At 45.9% G+C, this 21,347-nt stretch overlaps 1 protein-coding gene across 4 annotated transcripts in view; it reads left to right on the plus strand.

Moving 5' to 3' along the window:
• The first annotated feature begins 221 nt into the window (after nt 1-221).
• The window catches only part of fgf14 (fibroblast growth factor 14), a 99,231-nt gene continuing 78,105 nt past the window's right edge, over nt 222-21,347 (plus strand). The window contains exons 1-2 of one of the 4 annotated variants that reach the window (XM_047047907.1): nt 222-707; nt 974-1,038. In XM_047047907.1, the coding sequence (XP_046903863.1) occupies nt 987-1,038 (52 nt within the window). In that variant the 5' untranslated portion in view covers nt 222-707; nt 974-986. Of the gene's footprint in view, nt 1,039-12,627; nt 12,770-21,347 lie in introns of those variants that run through there. The other 3 variants (XM_047047908.1, XM_047047904.1, XM_047047906.1) reach the window with 3 other exon arrangements.

Consider the following 21,347-nt stretch of genomic DNA (forward strand, 5'->3'; position numbering starts at 1 on the left):
TACAACTATCATTCACTTATTTACAATATGACGCGAATGGGTCAGTGACTTAAATTATATCAGTCATTGAGACAATAGCAGACTGTTCTCTTCATAAAACATCTGAGAGCGTCTGTAATATGACGGCGCAGAAACCACGTGTTTACGTAATGGAAAGCCAATCTTTCAGTTTAACCCCTCCTCCCCATCTATTTCTAACTCAGATGCTTGGCTGGTGGAAATACACGCAAAAAACTGCGGGCGCACCGTACTTTTGGAGATGAAAGTGAGGCATTTGTGAAACAATTCAGAGCAACCAGTCAGGCAAGAAACAACCACCCAAAGAACCGGGACAGGCATCCGAGAGCAAAACCTGTCCACAGAACGCTGCAGTAAGGGCAGAGATTAGATGAAAACTGGGCTTTTAGGAATTTGATCACCAACATTTGGTTTGTAGCCTAAAGAAGATACCAAGTGGACTTAATGCGGCTATGTGTTGTGTTTTGTTTGGGCTATCATTGCAGTAGTGTGTGTATGCATCCTCCCCTGCCGTTTGATGCTGTTCAGATCCACCCTCCTCTCCTTACAGTCATGAACTAAACAGGTTTTTCTCCTCGAAAATCCGCCGTTTCACTGTTTTCACGCTAGTTCAGTTTGTTTACCGGCTGCACGTCTCCTTCCGGCTCGACACATGCAATTTATAGAGTATATTTTTTATAACCGACCAGGTAAGGTGGCATCATTTATACGCCAGAAGAAGAAAAAACACATCAACTGCAAAGTCCGACAGATAGTGAATATTTCACCACGTGAATGAAAGCGCGAAGGACTTGGATATCCCCTATTTTTCTATGTTACAATCTGTAGGCTTGTTTTGGAAAACTGATTCACTAGAGTTATTATGCAACCGCAAGGATCTCATCTCTATCTGGGTGTTTAAGCCACTGGATTGCTCTTCGCCCAAATCAATGTGGTTTCTTTGGAACATTTTCAGCAAAGGAACGCATATGCTGCAGTGTCTTTGTGGCAAGAGTCTTAAGAAAACCAAGAATCCAAGTGGTAAGTTCATTGCCATCGCGCGCTCATTCATCTCGCCTTTAACTGCACTCTGAGTGAGTGTTGTACATTTGTTGTAATGGTGATAGATCTGCAATCACATTTGTGCAGCTAGCAGATGCAGAGAAGCAGGAGGGGGGACAACTTCTCCTGTAGACCGCCTATAGCGAGCGCCCAGCTTAGGGACGCGCCGCGCACGGTCACAATAAGACGCTGCATCACCAAAGCTCCACAATCTCCTAACTTTTTAAATAGCGCGCTGACACATGCTATTATACCACCTTAGATGGGCAAAGCGTTCAAATGTTGGCAGCGTTCATCGTTGAGTCGCTTATCTTACGTGATCTGCTATACAGGTATTTAATTCCCAGTTTGCTGCTGCAGCATTTCCCCTGCAACACTTACCTATTAAACAAGCTAGGGTAGGCTTCCACAGGCAGACGGAGATGACGGCTCTACACAGTATGTCTCCTTATATTGTAATGGAACCTAAGATAGTAATATCAAGCGCTACCACAGGTTCTATCACAACATTGAGGTTCATAACAGACCAGTGCAGGTGTGTGTGTTGGTTAGGCTATTATTGGCCTAAACGAAATTAACTGTTTTCATATGCTAAAACACCCACTTCACAGCATTCGACACAGATTTCAATAGGCCCACATCACAAGTGAGCATGGACCTGATTAACACCGCCAATTCACCACTGTCGAACTACTGAGGATTTCAATAGTGCAACAATTCACGCTAAAGAAAGCGATCTTTGTTTGGAGGAAAGGAGGTTTCTTTCAACAGGCTGTTGTTACAGATAGTTTTGCGTAAAATGTTGCCTCGTATTGAACCAGGCTTATTTAGAGTGTTTTAAGTTGATGCGCTTGGCACCAACGTTTTGCTTCCTCGACATTGCCACTGCAGTAGAGTAGATCATGACAGCGAAGCTGAGCAATTGCTGAGGCTTGCTGACATTGCAAGAATAACGACCAAATATCAGCTGTTATCACTTGATGGCTAACATCTCAGTGTATATAGCCTACATAAAAGCTGAAACAAAGACATAGCCCAGCGTAAGTGTCATGCAGACACTATCAGTGCCAGCTATGTATGAATAGATTTTGTGCAGCCTCAAGAATTCTGTGCGGCTTTGAAGCACCTCCTCGCGATGAAACGAGCTGCAGCAGAAAAATTAACTTCGAGAAGTCGCACTCTGGATAAGACGTAACCAAATGATCGTTGTTTTTAAACCAAATCCCTCAGAGTTTAAACTAAACCCCACAGGTGTACAATTAACCTCCATGTGGCAGTCACAAAGTATATTGAGATGCCAGCCTACAGAATTATGGTACACACTGCGGGCGTAATGCGTAAAATAGGTACTGTATTGTGGCGGTAGATCAGAGAGAAAATCGTCTGAACAGCTTACTACTTCGGCGAGAAATGTAACTCCTTTAACAGGTGGAAACTACAAATCAAACAAAAGCACATCATAAGCTGTAGGTGAACAGCTGAAACACGATATCGTACCCCCTTTGTTTTTATAAACTTAACTCACTCACTCACACACTCACTCACATACTCACTCACACAACCACCACCACCCCTTCAAAGTTCAGTAAGCCAGGAGGCTTGAAGTCAGCTGGATAATGAGTGCTGCTCAGCGCTGGCCTGGGCTACTGGGCATCCATGGCTCAGAGGATGTGGGGCCACAGCAACACAACACAGCTCAGAGAGCAGTGAGAGGCCCAGCACTAGTCCCATTGGCATCCAGCTTCTCAACATTTGTCAGTGCTGTAGGAAACATCTGCTTTCTGGTACTGATAAACAGTTTGCATGTCTCTTTTTCTCTGTCTGTCTACTTCTGTTCCTCCTTTCTCTTTCTCCCTCCATCCTTTCTCTCTATTGTTCTATCTCCTGTAGTGTCCATGTTGCTGGTGGTTTGGTATGTTGACTCTATAGGTACCTGCTGGTCCAGCAGATGGCACTTCCTGATAGCCTTGTGTTGGCTAACATTTGCCTCGCAGGGGCATCATTTCTGTGTGTGTGTGTGCGACTGTGTGTCTGTTCTCCCTTGCCAAATGTGTAAGGTAAGCACAGATTGAGGATTAATCTGAAGGAAAACTGATTGGTTGAGAGACCTAGAACAAATCCATATTGGAGAATAAGAGATCCAACTGCATCGTCCCTCCTTCTCCTACTCAGGTTGTGCCTGTATCGGTACCTTAGTATTGAGGGCCGTATGACTCATCCTTTTGTCCTAGTTGGTTAAGGAATCTTTAAATTGACATTTCCTTTAAAACTCGGAAGAAGTGAGAGATACTTTTTAGGACGTGCAGACCAAACCACAGCTTTGCTGTATAGCTCTGCTTCACTGTAAAGGGACTGTCATATCCATGTTTATGTCCTGTCCATAACTCATAACGGCCTAGGCTGTTTCCGGAACATCCAGGGCCTGTTATTCAGACATGTAGGTCGATTTGTAGTTTGTAGATGTGTAGGATCAAATTACATGTTTGAGCATGAGGTTGTGAATCTGGAGAACTTGCAATTAAGCCTCTATCGTATCCAAGCTAGCTGGAAATGTTTATTTTCCACTCATAGTTTGTTTTCTCTGGGAGGGTCCACAGCAGCTGTCCGTCATTGGTGATCGAGCGTGCTGCTCACTGTGAACATCGCTCTGTCGGTTTGGAAACCCACCAATGTGTAGATGAGAGTTCCTGGCCCTTACTGCGCTGTGTTCCCTCTGCCACTCCGTACCCCCATTGCCAACTAAACAAACAACAAACAACAGCGTCTTAGCTTCCATATCAACACCAGCCGTGCCACTGACAGGTGTCGGGACCCGAAGACTAGAAAGAGGAGGAGATACCTCTGACAGGATGACAGGAGGGAAAAGTTGAGTTTGGACAACACTGGTTTGTCTCTTGTAAACCACGTCATAGTCATTCTGTTCCTGGTGAGGAATGGGAAACCAGACATCCAAGAATGACGCATTTACATTCAGTAAAACATTCGAAAAAGTGAAAAAAACTGCAGCATTTGGCTCATTAAGTTCAGTAGCCAAGATATCCTCATGGGAGTGGCTCAGCTGGTGACCCTGAGATGATGGTGACCAGGCCTGGACACTGTGGCCCTGAAGTTGGAGCCCTGGGGGTGCCCTGGTGCACGTTGACTGGGGGCTGTGGCAGTGCATGCTTTTGTGGAACAGAGGAGCATGAGCTGTTGACCGAGCACGGGATTAACAAGTCATTCATTAATTAACGATGGATCCTGCTAGAAAGATTGCAGATTCGGACTCACTCTCCGTTGTTCAGTTCAGTACCGCAACCACAAACGACAATACAGAGAAGCCTCAGGAACACCAGATCAACATGAGTATGTGTTAACAAGACTCCATAAGTGTTAATAATAATATTAATACATATAAATAATAATATTAGTAAAGGTAAGGGCTGGGGTAAGGGTTAGGGTTATTGTAAGATGAGATAAGCATTAGTTGAAAGGTAATAAGGCCCTTATAAGATGCTTATTAACACCATAATGTATTAGTAAGACTTACATAGTTATTAAGGCCTTTTTATTGATAAACTAATGCTTATTACAAGCACCTGGATCTAAAGTGTTACCAAGGCCTCAAATAGGAATTTGAAAAACATGATATGCTGTTGCCCTGCATATGTGGAATAATGATATATTAGATTGTGTTCTATTGCTGTGCTGTGTTTTTGTGTAGTGATACAGTGTACATGTGGGGTGCATGTTTGGAGGCATGATATTATGTGTTCTTCTGTGTTGTGTTATATTACTGTGCTTCTGTGTTGTGCTATAGGTGTGGTGCATGTGTGGAACGATGATATCATGTGTCGTGTTCTGTTGCTGTGCTCAATTGTGCATGTGGGGGAGTTGACGTAAAGACAAACCAAGTGTTTAAACAAGTCAGTTGACTGAGAGCATAGTCTCTTGGTGATTTGTCGAGGAAGAGGGAGACCTTTTAACCTCAACCCTACACCCAGCCCCGGACCTGACCTACCTAAAGATAACATCTACCTTGTAGACCAAACCCTGAAGCTTATTGACCTTCTCCGGTGACAGAATTATCACTATCCTAGAGCACAGCAAGATAGATAGAGACTTAATTAGAGCTTCTCTACTGTATTATGAATATGTTGTTTCCACAGCGTTTGTGCATGGATTCAGTTCAGCACGCAGAGGTGACACTGAACTCCACAAGACCTTGAACACTGCTGTCTTTGTCATTGTGCGATGAAAGATATTTGAATAAACTGAACCGCGTCTCAAGATGGGCCTCTGTATCATATCACGCGAATAGGTTTGTGACCCCCTCCTAACATTCACATGCAACACACAAGGAGTGTCAGAATGTTGTTCATTCATTGCGCGAGTCTCGCTTCAAAACAACTGTCTGTCAAACAATTTAGTTGCACAACAGTACACCTTCAATCAGGTGGCCACGACTCATTCGAGAAAGGAAACAAGTCTTCATTAAAGGTGTACGTTATTATAACCAAGTGGCTAATTTGTGTGACAACACCCCCCCTCGCCCTCCCCATAGAGAGTATTGTGGGGAGACCACTGGTATAATTAAAGGGGTTGGAGGGGATTCAAACGTAGACACTAACAATTACAACAACTCCAGGGCTGGCCAAAAATAACAGCAGTACGGACGAATCTATGCCATGTTGCTATGGCTTCATAAACAAGCAATTACTGTAAGTTTCTAATTGGCAGCCTTGCAAGAATGTCTCCCCACAATGGGAAAATGTTGTAGGGATCCTGCTGCTTTGTTAGACTAGTTCTTGATCTTCCTTTAGAAAGAAGGACAAAGGTACCAAAGTATCACCCGAATATATTGATTGGAGGCAAGCCGCGCAGGAGGACATAAGCAACTGTGTATATGCAGACTAGACGGTTAGCAGCCAATCTAACATTGTGTGCGTGTGACGTCAGGGGTCTGTCCACAGGAGGAGATTTTTTTTTGTTTGAAAGACCGAATTGATCCAATGGCATTGCAAGGCAAGACGATAGGACCCATTGGTTATGTAAATGTAGTCGTTCCTAAAAAATCTTATTTGCAAATGTGTTTTTTGGAGAGCTAAAGGTGATGTTGAAATGATAGGGTTGGGTCTTACAGGGCTAAGCAGAGGTCTTTGGGTTCCTCGGCCTTCAGAGGGCTCAAGTACGGTCTCCTCACCTACAGGGTCATTTTACAGGTAATCATACAGCAAAGTCTCCTCTGTGTTCGAATAAGGGAGCCATTGTTTTCATATTAATCACATTGTACATCAGAATCGACAGTATCATCATTTTCCTCAGTGAATTAATTCGGGTTATCTGTGTCCTGCTCTTGAGAAATGTGACCTGCCAGGTGATGAGATGCAGGATCTAGCTCCCTCCCTACCTCCTTCCCAGAGACTATCGAGTTTACATACAAATCAGCACAGATAGAGCAGACAGAAAGAGAGGAGAGTGAGAGGAGAGTTAGTTGCTCTACATTTCCTTAAAGCTCCCTCTACTGCGTCTCTTTCTCTCAGAAAAAAAGAGGAAAGGGAGGGTGGTGGAGAGGGGGGCAGAAAAGAGCAGACAGACAGACAGAGAAGAAGTCCAAAGAGGAGACAGGGAGAGCTGAGAAGATGAGATGAAGAGCATGAATAGAGGGGATGAAGAAAGAGGTCGGGGAGAGGGAGAAAGAGAGAGAGGTCCACAGACATGAGAGAGACTGGAGAAGGAGAGAGAGGAAGATAGGAAAGAGCGAGGAGAAGGAAGGAGAGAGACGGAGCTCTGGAAAGGTAAGAGAGGGGTTGCTCTCTCTGGCAGACTGCCCTGTTGCGTGACGTTGACTCTGGCCTTGACTCCTGGAGTAGACAACAGCCTACCGAGCTAGTCTGGAGCTGTGGCCAAGGTCACAGTGCAGGAGCCTGGAAGCAGCGGCAAGAGATACAGTATGAAGAGCTTAGATGCTAAGAAGGCTCTCCAAGATCCAGAGGTGTTATTTTGACCAAATCTTTACCAAATCCTCACAGTGTCTTTGAATCACAGTGTGATTTTTGGTGTTTGATCTCAGGTCCTCGGACATGAAAAACACTTTAGCAAGCTGTGCCACTAAACATAATTTGATGGTGTGGGTTGGCTGACTCTTTGCTGAGTTTTGTTGGTGGCCATGATGTTATGGCTCTCCTCCCCACGGGGTTCGGGGAACGTTTGATTTTCCAGCTTGCTCCGTTAGTGGTGAAGGAGTTGGCTAAGGGGAACACTAGGGATTGGTTATGGCAGATCCAGAGTGGCTCTGGGCAGATCCAATAGTTTTAAACTTCAACAGAGCCCCCGCCTTCAAGGAAGTTAACGCTTGTGGCCAGACTCTGTACAAATTTACATTTATCAGACGCTCTTATCCAGATCGACTTACAGTAGGTACAGGGACATTCCCCTGAGGCAAGTAGGGTGAAGTGCCTTGCCCAAGTACACAACGTAATTACGCATGGCCAGGAATCGAACCGGCAACCTTCTGATTAATATCCCTATTTCCTTAGCTCAGCCATCCGACTCCTAATGAAATGTACCAGAGTCTGGTAGGATCAGGCTATGGCTGACTATTCTGTATACTTAGAAATGACTTTACCCAGTCTTTTTATCTCTGTCTGAGGTTTAACCAAAAGTGCATGTATTGACAGCATTCACGCTTTCAACAGACACTCTCAGTGACTGCCACTGCCAGTCCGAAACTCCAGCTATTCTTTAAACACGTACTGTACAAGAAACAGAGGAAACATTTCACCCTTTCTGCTGAGGTTCTCAGAGTAGGTTCAGCCTTCGGAAGATGCTGGCTAATTGTCTGATGGGTCTGAGGCATGTCTGTGTCTTGTCAGCCTAATGGAGTCTGTCTCCCGCGTTCATACATTAAGTGGTCACATCACAAAGTCCCAGTGCACTGATCTGGCGTTTTAATTACTGCTAAAGACATCGGGACTGATCAACGCAGTGCTATATATATTTTATACCTCCGATGCCGTTTCACCGACTGAACAGAAAAACACAAATATAGATCTTTGTATTATGCATGAAGACCTGGCTGTGTTTCTCATAGTTCTCATGGTTCTCTCTGGTTTTTCCCTTCCGGTGAGAGCAGTAACTGTTAGGAGATGTTATCGCTGCCTGTTTTAGAGTGTCTCCAGGCTCTGTCATGTGACTGGTGGTGGAGCTAGGTTTGGCGTGATCACAGGACACGTCGATCCCTCTTATGAGCCAAGCTGTAGTCAGCCTGACCTGGATTATACATCTAATGCGTTATTCTCTGAACATACATTTAGCTAAACTAAACATCTGCTTCTCTGCTGAATGCACCCACACCAAACACCTGTCTCTGTAGGAAAGATGCACCAAACTGGCGCCCTAGTGACGATACATACACCAAATGCCTGCATCGATGGTGAGCACATCTACAGTACATGACAACTGTATGGTAAATAAGATTAAAGTGTAATAACCATAAAGGAAGTGCGATTTTACAGCGTTGTAGATTCACAAAAGCAACCCAGTGTATTACAGTGTGCCTTACTCTTTAACACCACACCACTTCCAAACTGTTATACGGCCCAGTGTTTCTAACTGCACTGAGTGTTTACTGAATGAGTGCAGTTCTACTGAATGAGGGCAGTCCTAGTATGTCTCTTGTAGGCTGTGAGCCAATCCCAGATGAAGACGTTTTCACATCATTGCCTCCTTGGATAGTCTCTCCTCCTCAAATAGACCCCATCGCATGGTTCTGCTACTCTGGCTGTCCCCTTGTGGTCCACTGTCCTGTGTCTCATCTAGCATCCATAAATCAGACCATCATTTGGCACACATCCTCTGGCCCCAATACTAAGATGTATAAGTCACACACCTGACAAAGAAACGCACACACACAAACACCACTCAGGAAGTGATGAGGATGAGTTGTTGTGGTGAGGAGCAGGAGTGTAGCTAAAGCACAGCTGTAAGTAGGTTCTCTCTGACACATCTCGCTGCTCAGACTTCCTGGTCCAGAGAGAGTTGGTCACATGACTGTCAGCAGATCTGCAGTGGGGTTTGAGAGCTGAAAGCTCCAATGCTTTAGCAGTGACCCAGGCCCTTATCAGAGCCACAGCCACAGACTCAACTCTCTGTTTGGTGGACTATAAATTACACTGATGGGAAAAAGAGCATGTCAAATAAGGAGAGACAGAGAGAAAGAGACAGAGGGCAAGAGAGAAAGATACAGAGGGAGAGACACAGGTGGATGGATTAACTAGAAATGCTCATTCACGATCCCCGACAAGAGTCCAAAATGAACGGATTTCCGAATCTTGTCAATGTGACAGAAAAGCAGTTGTCAGTGACCAGTGATGCTGACCGTCAGTCTCAGCAATGCGAGGCTCTTTCGAGGTCATGGCCACCATCCTACAGTCAGTGATGAGGTGCTTGGTGATGTGTCCGTGTCCAGTAGAAGCAAATTCTATTAGGGATAGTGAGTCTTTAGGGGTTGTGCCTCTTAGAGGTGAGTCAGGAGCTTTTCTCTCCCTGGGGAGAAGTGTTTTATGTGAAGGGGTTGGGGGGGGGGCTATGTTCTGTAGACAGGGCAGGCCAACGCCGGAGCCCTGCTCCCCAGCCTGACAGACACTTTAAAGGTGTCAAATAGACATGAGAGAGGGGCTCAGGAGCTCGGGTCTGTTCAGGCATCTGGTGTACACCGTGGTGGTAGTGAAGAGGCACTTTGGCTGATTGGAGAACCCCTCTCGATTCTCCCTTTCTCCCCTCCTTTTATCTCTTTCCCTCACTCTCTCTCTTTCTCTCTCTCTCCTCCTAACTGACTATCCAACAACTCTACCTCTCTTGACCACCCACTCCTCTAAATACCATTATTCATCGGATCAGGATGCTTCTCATATGTGGAGGGGAAAAGGTTAGGCATCCAGTTAGCACTTATTTCTCACCTGAAATATAATAACACTCATTATCTGTACTTACTGTAATGTGTGTTGTTGTGTCCATGACTGTGTACCAGGGCTTGTATAATTATATGTGTGAGTGTGTGTCTTGTAATCATGCACGTGTGGATTTTTAAGTGCGTGTCAGGGTATGTTTGTCTGTGTTTGTATTGACTCATGACTTTGTGGCAGGAAGAGTGTGCGCCAGTGTGTACTTGAACGCGTGTATGCGCGCGAGTCAGTACGTCGGTTCGTCCTCGGGTAATAGCCTTGCATTTAACCTCCTCTGTGCTTAACCTCCTCTGCTTTCCCTATAAAGTTAGCCTAGCGTCTTTTACCTTCAAATGAAGGCTTTGCGCCAGACATTGCCTTTCATCTGTCAGAGACGTTTACTGTGTCTCCCACTCTCTCTTTCTCGCTCGCTCGCCCTCCCTCCCTCCCTGCCTCCCCCTCTACCTCTCCTCTGTCTCTGTCTCCTAACCTCCTGTGTTCTCTGAACGCATCATCTCTGCTCTGTTCTGTCTGCCCCCAAGGCTCTGGCGTAGATGAGATCCCCTCCTCCTCTCAGTTTATATGAATCTCTTCAGCGGTACCAACCCTACAGTAGACCACAGTGATGCAATGCTGTCCGCCCCAGCATGACAGAGTGCCAGCGTGGTGAACCATAATGGGTAACCTTATTTGATTCAAGCTCAAAATTCAAAATCCTTCCTCCATGACGCTTCATCCCGGTTCTGGGGCTGCATGTTCTGGGCCAGCCTTCTCTGGACCTGCCCTCTCCTGGTTCCCCCTGGGGCAGTGAGGGGCACGGGAAAGGTGTACAGCAGAGAGGATCTGGGCTCTCAGGTCCTAATGGAGTCCATTAGTTAGGGCATCTCTCTCTCCATCTTCCCCCCCCCACCCTTTTGTTCTTCTCTACTTTGTCTCCCAATCTCCCTCTATATATTCTTTCCTTCTGACTCCCCTCTTTGACTGCATGAGAGGCCAGGTATGTGTGTGTGTTTGAATGTGTATGTTGTGCATACGTGTGTGTGTGTGTGTGTGCGTGTGCTCTCATCTCTCCACATGTAGCCAGGGGCTCCAGTCTCTCTTATCTGCTCCTGAAGCAGCTAATGCACTGTCTTTAGGAAACTGCTACATGAGAATATTTTTCGTCTGGACATCAGAAAGCACAACTCATCGGTGTTGTATCTCTAATGCTGTTGTCTTCGTCAACAACAGGTGCAAACAGAGAAATGGAAAGATAACTGTGTCTATGTGCAGCACAGTCCATGGAACATAACGTTTGAAACATAAAGACTTGTTTTCCTTAGTCCTAACCCTTTGTCTTGTCTATTTAGCCTGGGCTTATTCTCTTGCTTTCCATTCTTCTTTCTGTCTTTCAAAACATATTTTTTTTAATACCTTTTCTACAAAGCCCCCTCCATCGTCCTCAATGCTATTCACACTCATTTGCTTTCTTACTATCACTTGATTTAGACACCCTCTATCCATCTTTCTTAATTTTCTTGTTCCTCTGTCTCTCTGTCTCTCTCTCTTTCTCTCTCTCTCTCTCTCTCTCTCTCTCTCTCTCTCTCTCTCTCTCAATGTTCTCTTCTTCCTCTCTTTGGTAGTATGTTCTGTGCCGTTGAGGAGGTTGTGAGCTAGCTAGTATGCTGTGTAGATTTTTGCTGCAGTGCAGCAGGCAGCATTGTAACGCCGCCTCTCTCTCTCTCTCCACTCCCCCTCTCCCTCTCTTCCTCTCTCTATTTGCCTCCCTCTCTGTGTCTTTCTCTACCCTCTCTCCTTTTCACTCTCCCCCCTCTCTCTCTCTTTCTCTGTATGTTTGCCTTTCCATGTAAGCTGTGTGGTGGACCACTTCCACAGTTTTGTTTTTATAAAATGGCATTAGCCCCAAAGCTTCACTTTCACCTATCAGCCCTGGCAAGCCGAGCATTCCCCTTGACTGGGCCCTTACACAGCTTGGGGAACATTTATTTCAGATCTTTTAGAAGTTCTGACTTTCCTGGTTGTTTTGTGACACTCCTTACCAGTTGGTCCGGGAGAGAACTGGTCCTGTGGACAGACGAGGAGTTCTGTGTAGTTTCTGTTACCTGAGAAGTAAGAGAGGTGAGCTGTCTGCCTAACAGTTGTTCAAGTAGGATACAGCCTCTTTATCCCAGTGCCTATCACGTTCCCTATCACAGCCTCTGCACCGGCCTCCACACAGCCTCCACCACAGCACAGACAGGGGCAGCGAGGATAGGCCACCCAGTGAGCCTGCTGTGTGGCTCCCTGGAGAGCCTGTTACTGTAATGTAAAGTTGCTGGTTCGCTGATTCAGCTCAAACAGGTTACCTGCTCAAAACACATGGCGAGACACAATAGAAAAAACAAAGCCTGGAGTGATGTGACCACCAAACACTCAGTCACACTCACCTGGCTACTCAGCCGTGACATTAGAGGAAGGTTATCTTGCCCATTAGACTAAGTGTGAATGTTATCTCTGCTATTTGGGGAAAAGGGGGGGGGAAGTGACAACGTAAGAGGGGCTGGAAGTGGAGAGGGCGTGTTGGAATACTTGATTGTGTGTGTGTGTGTGCGTCTGGGTTAAAAGGCCATGTTTGCATGCAAGAGGCAGCGGGTCAGTTGACCACCTCCATAATAGCGTCATACTTATCATTTGAGTTTTTAAAACTTCAATACAAACTGTTTATCTTGGTGGAACTATGGACACGCAGTCGTTTGTTAATATCATGGAGCGTAGCTTGCGTAGGGTCTTGAAGAAAGAGCTGGAAGGTAAGTACAGACACCAAAGACAGACCGGAGACAGAGTTGTTTGTTATTGTTGAGTTCATTGGTGGCTTTTTAGTTGTTAATCACTAAACTGATGAGTTATGACTAATGCTGGTTATTATAATGACACTCAACAGTAAATACTTGTCATGTTTGGCCTAACCAGTAACTCTTTTGCCCACGCAAAAAATCCAGTTGAGGTAGATGTGGCTAATTTGGTGACAGGTTATCAAGCCATGCATGTCTTTGGTACCACAGTACATTTGAACAGAAAAAGGAAATGTAAATTAAAATTGTCCAATCAGCATTGTCAAATGTTCTGCTCTGTGGTCTTTCCCTGGGTTTGGTCCAGTTTAAGTTCTCACTCATGAGTAAACACTGCACAGTTTAATTGGAAGCTTACCAAGACCTCTGCTGTCAAGGGGATTTAGGTTGTTTGGTTTTGTGTGCTCTCACCTGGCCAACAAACCTAACTGGTACACATTGCAGGGCTGAAAACTGCTCCAAACCAGCAACCTGTACATGTGAAAGTATTCCCCGGGTTGAGGTTTAAAGAAGGAGAGAAATCAGTTCTGGAGGATGAGGTAGGATGTTCTGGAGGATGAAGCAGGATGATTTCTTGAGAATAAGGCGGGATGAGTCTGGAGGATGCAGTTACCATCCCCCCCCTCTCCCACACACACACACTTCTGCCTGGTGCTGGAATGAGGCGATAAGCAGGCAGCATTCCAACGCTGGCCTGTTGTCACTGCTGAGCTGTGTGCGAGATCCACTCTGACCTGAGCTGTCAGAGGTCACGCTTACCTCTCAGTCTGTTCAACACACAGCCGCTCACAAAGAAACCCCACTCTTAATCATCTGTGCGAAAGGCTCACATTGCACACACATCCACGGACGACGCCACCACCCCCCCCCCACCCCCACCCACACACACACCCACAAACATACACACGTACTGGTCCTCAAACACACACAGACAGCACTCACCCTCACGCACATCCCATGGCACGCCTACGTGCTTCGTTTTGTTACACAAACACAACTCTGTTTATTGGAGTCAGGTGGCTGAGAGGGGTAGAGCATCGGGCTAGTAATCTGAAGGTTGCCAGTTCGATTCCCGGCCGGTGCCATTGACGTTGTGTCCTTGGGCAAGGCACTTCACCCTACTTGCCTCGGGGAGAATGTCCTTGTACTTACTGTAAGTCGCTCTGGATAAGAGCGTCTGCTAAATGACTAAATCTGTTGTTGGCACGGGCACATTTCAAAGAAGTGAAGACGTGATTCGTCTCGCTGCCACACCTCGCCATCTAATCGGCGCTGAGCACCAAACACTTCCCAATGGCCGACTGCTAAATATAGTCACCTCTTTCAAATCTGGCATAGCTACATAGACACACTCCGTTAACATCAAGGCCAAAATGCTAGCTGCTGCCTTTTCAAAGGCTCACATTCGAGATGTCCTGAGTCATGCCAACTTTGAGGCCAATCTTATGTATTGACAAGTTTCAAAGGTATAAAGATATAATACAAACACGCTTTTCAGTCATGACCAAGGCAACGTGTTTGAAAGGCAGTATGTGAAAAAGATGTTCTGAAAAGAAGAACAAGCCGGTGACGGAAGAGAGGCCTTGTTTCTAAGCAGGCTCCAAGCAGAAGCGTTTGTCCCTGCGTTTGCTCTGCTCCCCTCATCCCCTCTGTCTCCCCTGCTCCTAATGCCAACATCTCTTCTGGTCAAATGGGTTCCGCCCGTAGACGTGAGCAGATGCCGAGATAAGTTCACACCTCCAGGCGTGTGAGCTCTCCTTTAGTTTGACCAAGTTTGCTCTCATCATGTGGGTAACCGGGGGAATAGAACTGCAGTGTCTATTTGTCTCCATCTCCAACACTCTCTCACAGCCTCGCTGGGACAAAGAGGAGGGAGGAGAGGCGAGGAATGGAGAATAGAGTAGGGGGAAAGGAGATTTTTCAAAAGTGGGGCAGATAGTTAAGATGGTTTAATGGCGCGGGCAGGGCCAATGTGGTGTTATTGTGGGGATAAACAGTGTGCTTTTGTGTGGTACTCCTGAGGGAGATGGATCTTTCTCCTCATGCCATTACTCATACAGGGCTTTAAATGGCGCTTTGATGGCGTTCCCCAAGCTTCCTAACAACAACGCTGCCTGAGATTGTTCTTGTGTATTTGTGTGTGCGGCATGTAAATTACACCGGGTCTGTATACTTGAGCCATGTAGCAGAAAAGGTGTGTGTGTGTGTGTGAGAGAGAGAGGGAAAGACAGTGAAAGAGACAGAAAGAAAGGGAAAGAGATATAGAAAGAGAGGGAGACAAAGAAAAGGAAATTGCAGGATATGGAGAAAAAGAGTGGTGGAAAAGCGAATGCGAAAGGGTTAGGGAGAGAGAGAGAGAGACAAAGAGATTGAGAGAGGGAAAGAGAGAGAGAGTTAGAGAGAGGGCTTCAAGGGAAAGGTTTTACCCTAGCTTTCTTGTTTCCTTTAGCTTTTTCAGACTGCTGGGTAAATGATCTTTGACATCCTTTCAGACTTTAGTTGAGCGTGTTGCTCCTTTTCCCTCCCTTCCCTCCCCCTTTCTCTCCCTCTCTCTCTCGCTTTCTAAGCATGTGACTGGCTCCAGGATTGTTTGAATGTGTTTCATGACTAATTATTTGAGATATATTTTACAAGATTCATGACCAGAGTGCTGACCGATCACTTTTTTGAAGCCTTGGAGCAGAGCAGGACTCAGGTAGAGAGTAGGAGAGAAGGGAGAGAGTTCTTTTTGTTTAAAGGATGGCATAGCAATAGCCAACATTTCATTGTTGTGCTGCAGTGCTCTATTGCTTATAGTTCAGTGTCTGTTGGCCGTGACTGTAACCCTTAACAAGACTGTTCCCCAGCCTGTAGCATGAGGACAGTGAAGTTAGTGTAGATTCTTGCAGTTATCGAAACCTTCCAGTATGTATCTGGTCTCCCTGGTCAACCCTTTCATTGACGTCCACACTATATGCCATATCTGGTGTCACAGTGTTTACAGGCAAACATTGAAACAAATCGAAACAGTGCATCCTATCTAATATTTCTCCATCTGTGTGATGTAATGGATGGGCACTTAATGGCTGTGTGCGAGCATTGACTGTGCAGGCGGGCTGGGGAGCACAGAGATAGCGTTACAATGTTGTCCTGCCTGTCTGAGCTGGTGCTGTTATGAATCTGTTTGTCATAACCCCTTTGCTCTGAGCAGGGGATCAATAGGACCCATCCATCTGAATGGGAAGGCAGCACAGATGGACAAACAAGGTTTATTTCAGTAGACAGTTAATACACTTGTTACAGCACTGTTGCTATGTTGTTTTACTGCAGTTCAAAAACACTACACATTATTTGGGCACCGGTAGAGGTACAGTTGGGGCGGTCATTAGAATTTCATTTTGAGGCTTTTACTGAATCATAACTCACCTCACGATGACAAAGCACAAGGTGATCTTGAAGTAGCTGTTTTGAAGTTTGAACAATGCTGTGAGTTTGTTGTTCTGTGGTTGTGAGGGTGAGACTGGTGACGGGGTTATCATCTAAAGGGAACAGCTGAGTCACAGTACCATCTACTCTTCCGCTTCGCTCTGTGAGAGAGAGATGAACGAGTGACGAAGTGTAGGGTGAACTATCTCTTTAAGGCTGGAATAACTGAACGTGGTCTTTGCTCTGTATGAATTTACGAGCTCCATTTAGACGCCAGGGTGCAGGTGAAAGAGCAGACAGGCGTTTCGTTTTGTGAGTAGGAGCAGGAAGGCCTGCTGTTTGAACGAGGAGCTGGAGAGAAGGGCAAAGGGAGGAGAAAGGGCCGTCGTTTTTGAGCCGGGGCTGTGGAGAAAGGCGTGATATAGACTGACACGGAGCACTGCCTTTGTCAAAGGCTGCAGGTCAATGAAGCAGAGAGGCACCCTCCTACCCAAAGTGACTGAGAAGCTCGCAGACTTAACAGACCGTTTGACCAAGAGGATCTCCTGAGCTTGGGACCTGTCTGGATCTGAGCCTCTATAGAAGCTGTCTGTCTGAAGCTGCAATAGAGGCTGTCCTCGGTGCTTTCTGTCTGTAGAAGCTGTCTACCTGTAGATACTGTCTGTCTATTGAAGCTGCCTATCTATAAAAGGTTGTCTATAGACAAACAGACGCTAGATAAGACAACCTTTTATAGATAGGCAGCTTCAATAGATAGACAGGAAGACAACCTCTACAGGAGATACATACTGTAGAGATAATAGATAAATAGATACAGTATATCGACAGGAGACTCAATAGATAGGCAGCCTTATGGATGACGGCCTCGATAGACAGACAGCCTTATAGATAGATAGCCTCGATATAAATCTATAGAGACGGTCTGTATGAGGCGAACTATCTTTTGAGGCTGTCTAAATATCTATCTACGGTATTTATCTGATGCTGTTCAGGTTGTCTATCTAAGAGGCTGTCTATCTGAAGCTATTTGTTTCTTATTAATACTGAGCACAGTGAACGATCACACAGGTTTACACTGGATAAGTTAGATGTTATAGGTAGTCCGGTTTCTTTCTTTCAATTATACCCAGTTATTTTCAGTTTTTTCTATCAATGAAACGTTCATCCTATTGGCCCCGTCAAATATCCACATCACGGGTAATGTGACTCCACGTCACCCACATGGTTTCAATTGGTTTTGATCACAGACCAGACTTCCCCTGGGTGGGTAGGGACGCTTTAAGGTTGAGTGTATAAGACCTAAACATCCCTTCTACCCACTTCCCCTCCAGCCTCCAACCTTTCCCAAGAATCCCCCTATCAACATAAACACATACACACACACACATACCCACTGTATCTGTTTGTGGAGGTCTTTCACCACCACCCTCGCCCGCCCCCCTCCTCACCCTATCACTTTTCCCTGCCAGGGCAGCTCCTGCTGGCCCGTCAGCTCTCCAAAGTGAGCCGTCATGAGAAACTGATCCCGTTGGACTGGAGCAGGACCAGGCTGTTCTCTGCCAAGGCCCTGTTTATTGGTCAGGGCAACCTACCTGCGACCTCCAAGTCACCACAAAAACAGGAAGAAACCTCCGCTCCCTCGCCACCGAAACTGCAGATTTTGATGACACACACAAAGAGGGTGTTCCGGCCAGACAGACAGGCTGACATGCTATACTTGGAGAATAGGAGAGAAAAGGCAGGGTCATGCATTTCCTGCTAAATGAGTCCAAGCAGACCTATTTTTTCAACAAGGAGAATAGAGTTGGAGGAGTGTGAGTAGCATGGATCAATGTGTCTGGAGTTAAGTTCTAATAGGATGAACATTGATTGGGAGGCGGGCTTGGCCCTGCCTGAACCAATGACAAAACTGCAGGACCTGGAGAAATGGAGAGTCATCCAATTATGAGTCTTACAGACAGAACATTGATGAGAGAGTGACAGATATTCCATACTTTACCTTTCTGTCTCCTCTCCTGGGATGTGCAGATAATAGTTTCACAGTAATATCACAGATTGGATAAAACAGTATGACAGCATGGGTGGTGTGTATGCTGAAGATAAATGAGCAAAATGCTGATTCATCGCAGTCCTGTACCTGTACATTCAAATACAGAGTCAGATTTAGTTACCAGGGACACATATTGCATTTGTTGCTGTGTTCATTCATTTCTAGTCCTAACATCCCTTCACTGTTGTAGGATGTTACTCTCAATAGAGTGCTAGGTGACTTGTGACGTCCTTGTTAGTGTTGTCAGTATGGACAGTGTTCATGCTTTTAGCTTCATTTGCCACCTTGCTCCATTAACCTTGCTGTTAACCCACGAGTTTCTAATGCTCTTTAATTCTAACCGACCCTCAATGTTGGTCTGTCTGCAGTTCCTTCTAGGACCAACCCAGGTGTGTTGTCAGGGTTACTGGTTGGCGACAAGCCTTATTAGATTACAGCATTAATAGCAGAGTTGGCCACCGTGGCAATAGGGAGTGCAGGTAACGGTAATTGACAAGGGCACTCCCTGGAGTGCCAAGGTCCTCGAAATGCTGAACCCTACTTCTCTGCTCCACTCCTCACTATCACCCCCCCCCTCCCCGCTCCTCTCTGCTCCTCACTGTCACCTCCCCGCCTGCTCCTCACTGTCACCTCCTTTCTTGCTCTGCTCCTCACTGTCACCTCCACGCCTGCTCCTCTGCTCCACACTGACGCCTCCCTGCCTGCAGCTCCTCTCTGCTCCTCACTGTCACCTCCTCGCCTGCTCCTCACTGCTTCGTTCCTCTCTTGTTGTCCTCTACTGTAAGATAAGATCTGCAGTATCTTTTACATTTAGTTACATTTAGTTACATTCAGTTATTTAGTTATTTAGCAGACGCTCTTATCCAGAGCGACTTACAGTAAGTACAGGGACATTCCCCCCGAGGCAAGTAGGGTGAAGTGCCTCGCCCAAGGACACAACGTCATTTGGCACGGAGGGGAATCGATCCGGCAACCTTCTGATTACTAGCCCGATTCCCTCACCGCTCAGCCATCTGACTCCCAATAATAATGGTACAGTAGGTGTATCTATACCATAGATAGACATGCTGAGGACAAAATGTGTGCTAGGTAGACTTTTGATTTGGAGTTCACGAATGAAGGTATCCACGTGCCAAGGTTAGAGATATCTCAGCAAGCTCATGTACTCAGACAACAACATCCCATTACCATGATCATCATCTCCCAATAAACTGTCCCTCACTGTCCATCCTGATGTAATGAATCAGACAGTTTGTGTGTGTGGTGTACACTGGGATCCTTACAAAAGGGGTGACCTGATATATTTATGGCTTTGGCCTTCCAGTGGCCTGGTGATCCTCCCATCACTCATAGGTGTGTCAGCTTCTGTTGTCTTGAATGATTATTGTCCCCAAAACTGAGTCTGTCCAGAGGTTTAATTCGATAAAGAGGCCTATGGGAGAACAAGATAGTTCATTTCTGTGTGTATGTGTGTGTATTTGTTTCAATATATGTGTGCGTGTGTGTGTAATGTCCAAAAATCTGCAGATATAGATGTGTTTGTGTGTGTGCGCACGGAAGTTCAGTATAGACAGCATCGGGCCCAAGCCCTAGTTCCACTCCCACCACTGTGCCCATCGTGTGTGCGCACCATCACACCAAGTGTGTGTGTGTGCGTGCATGTTTGTGTGACAAGGTGTATTGTCTGTCCGGGCACATTTGGCATGAGAGTTGAGTGTGTGATGAGCTCCAGTGAGTGGGCTGTTCCTCAGGGCTGCCCACCGCAGCAGACAGCACTAGGTCACTGACACACCAGCGAGGAGACAAGTCATGTGTGGTCTGGATGATGAAGGAGGTCAAGGCATTCTTTATGGATGATGACGTTGGACATACAGTTGTCTGCATGTTTCATGTCATTTGGGTGCTTTATGTTCCAAGCAGACAAGCACACACACACACACACACACACACACACACACACACACACACACACAGGCATGGACTTTTGCTCTCCTATCCAGCTGATCGTCCTATGGAACCTGGCTCCCCTCTTCCTGATCTGTACTGCTTAGTTAGGTGAAAATGGCTCTTTGCCGAATGCCTTATTTGGGATACAGCTGCATTCATTATTCACAAGTTTGTAATGTTTAAAAAATAATACAGTGAAATATTCATTATGGAATTGTCATGGTGCAGAATGAGGTTATTTATTGATGCCATGCACGTTATGGAAATTCTGGAGAGGTTATTTCAATGTGGCTAAAAAGGCTTATGAAATAGTCAGCTACGTTCTCCGGGCTGCCGTGTGTGTGAATGTGTGTGTGTATAATGTCGTGTGCTGCTCAGAGCACAGCTACTCAATTTCTTTGGCCTTGTTTCCTGTCTCTTTGCCCCATATTCGGTTCCCTGCTGGGCCTGCTGCTAGCTCCAGTAGTTCTGACATGACATGGCTCTCGTGATGAGATTGTTTGTTTGTGTGTGTGTGTGTGTGTGTGTGTGTGTGTATGCATGTGTGTGGTGAGGCCATGGTGTGTGTGAGCAAGTGAGTGACATATTGAGTTCACAGGCCAGCACTTCACAGGTAATGATCAGCAAGTCAGTGACTATCTCATCTCCGCATGCCTGCAGTTCCTGTGTTTGTGTGTGTATGTGCCACCAGTGTGTGTGTGAGTTTCCAGCAGTCCGTGTGTGTGTTACCAGCAGTATGTGTGTGTGTGTAGGAGTGTGTGCGAGTGTGTGTGTGCCAAGACTACTCATCCTGAACTACTATGAGAGATGTGCTATTATCAGTGATACTGTCATTAGCTTCAGGTGACATTTACAGACACTGGAACGTGAAACGCAGTGAGGCAGAAATACACAAACACAGACCAACACATACACCACACACACACACACACATACACACAGGCCAACACACAAACTAACACACAGACCAATACACATACAAACATGGACCAGCACACACAAAAATAGAGCAATACGCGCACAGCAGCAAGAAACACTGATAAACATGTGCATATTATTAACTATGCTCTGTTGTTGTACTGTATGTCAGTGTGCAAGTGGAGTAATACATTGATGAGTGTGCAATTACGTTTG

The sequence above is a fragment of the Hypomesus transpacificus genome, chromosome 23 (assembly GCF_021917145.1).
Source record: "Hypomesus transpacificus isolate Combined female chromosome 23, fHypTra1, whole genome shotgun sequence".
Taxonomy (NCBI): domain Eukaryota; kingdom Metazoa; phylum Chordata; class Actinopteri; order Osmeriformes; family Osmeridae; genus Hypomesus; species Hypomesus transpacificus.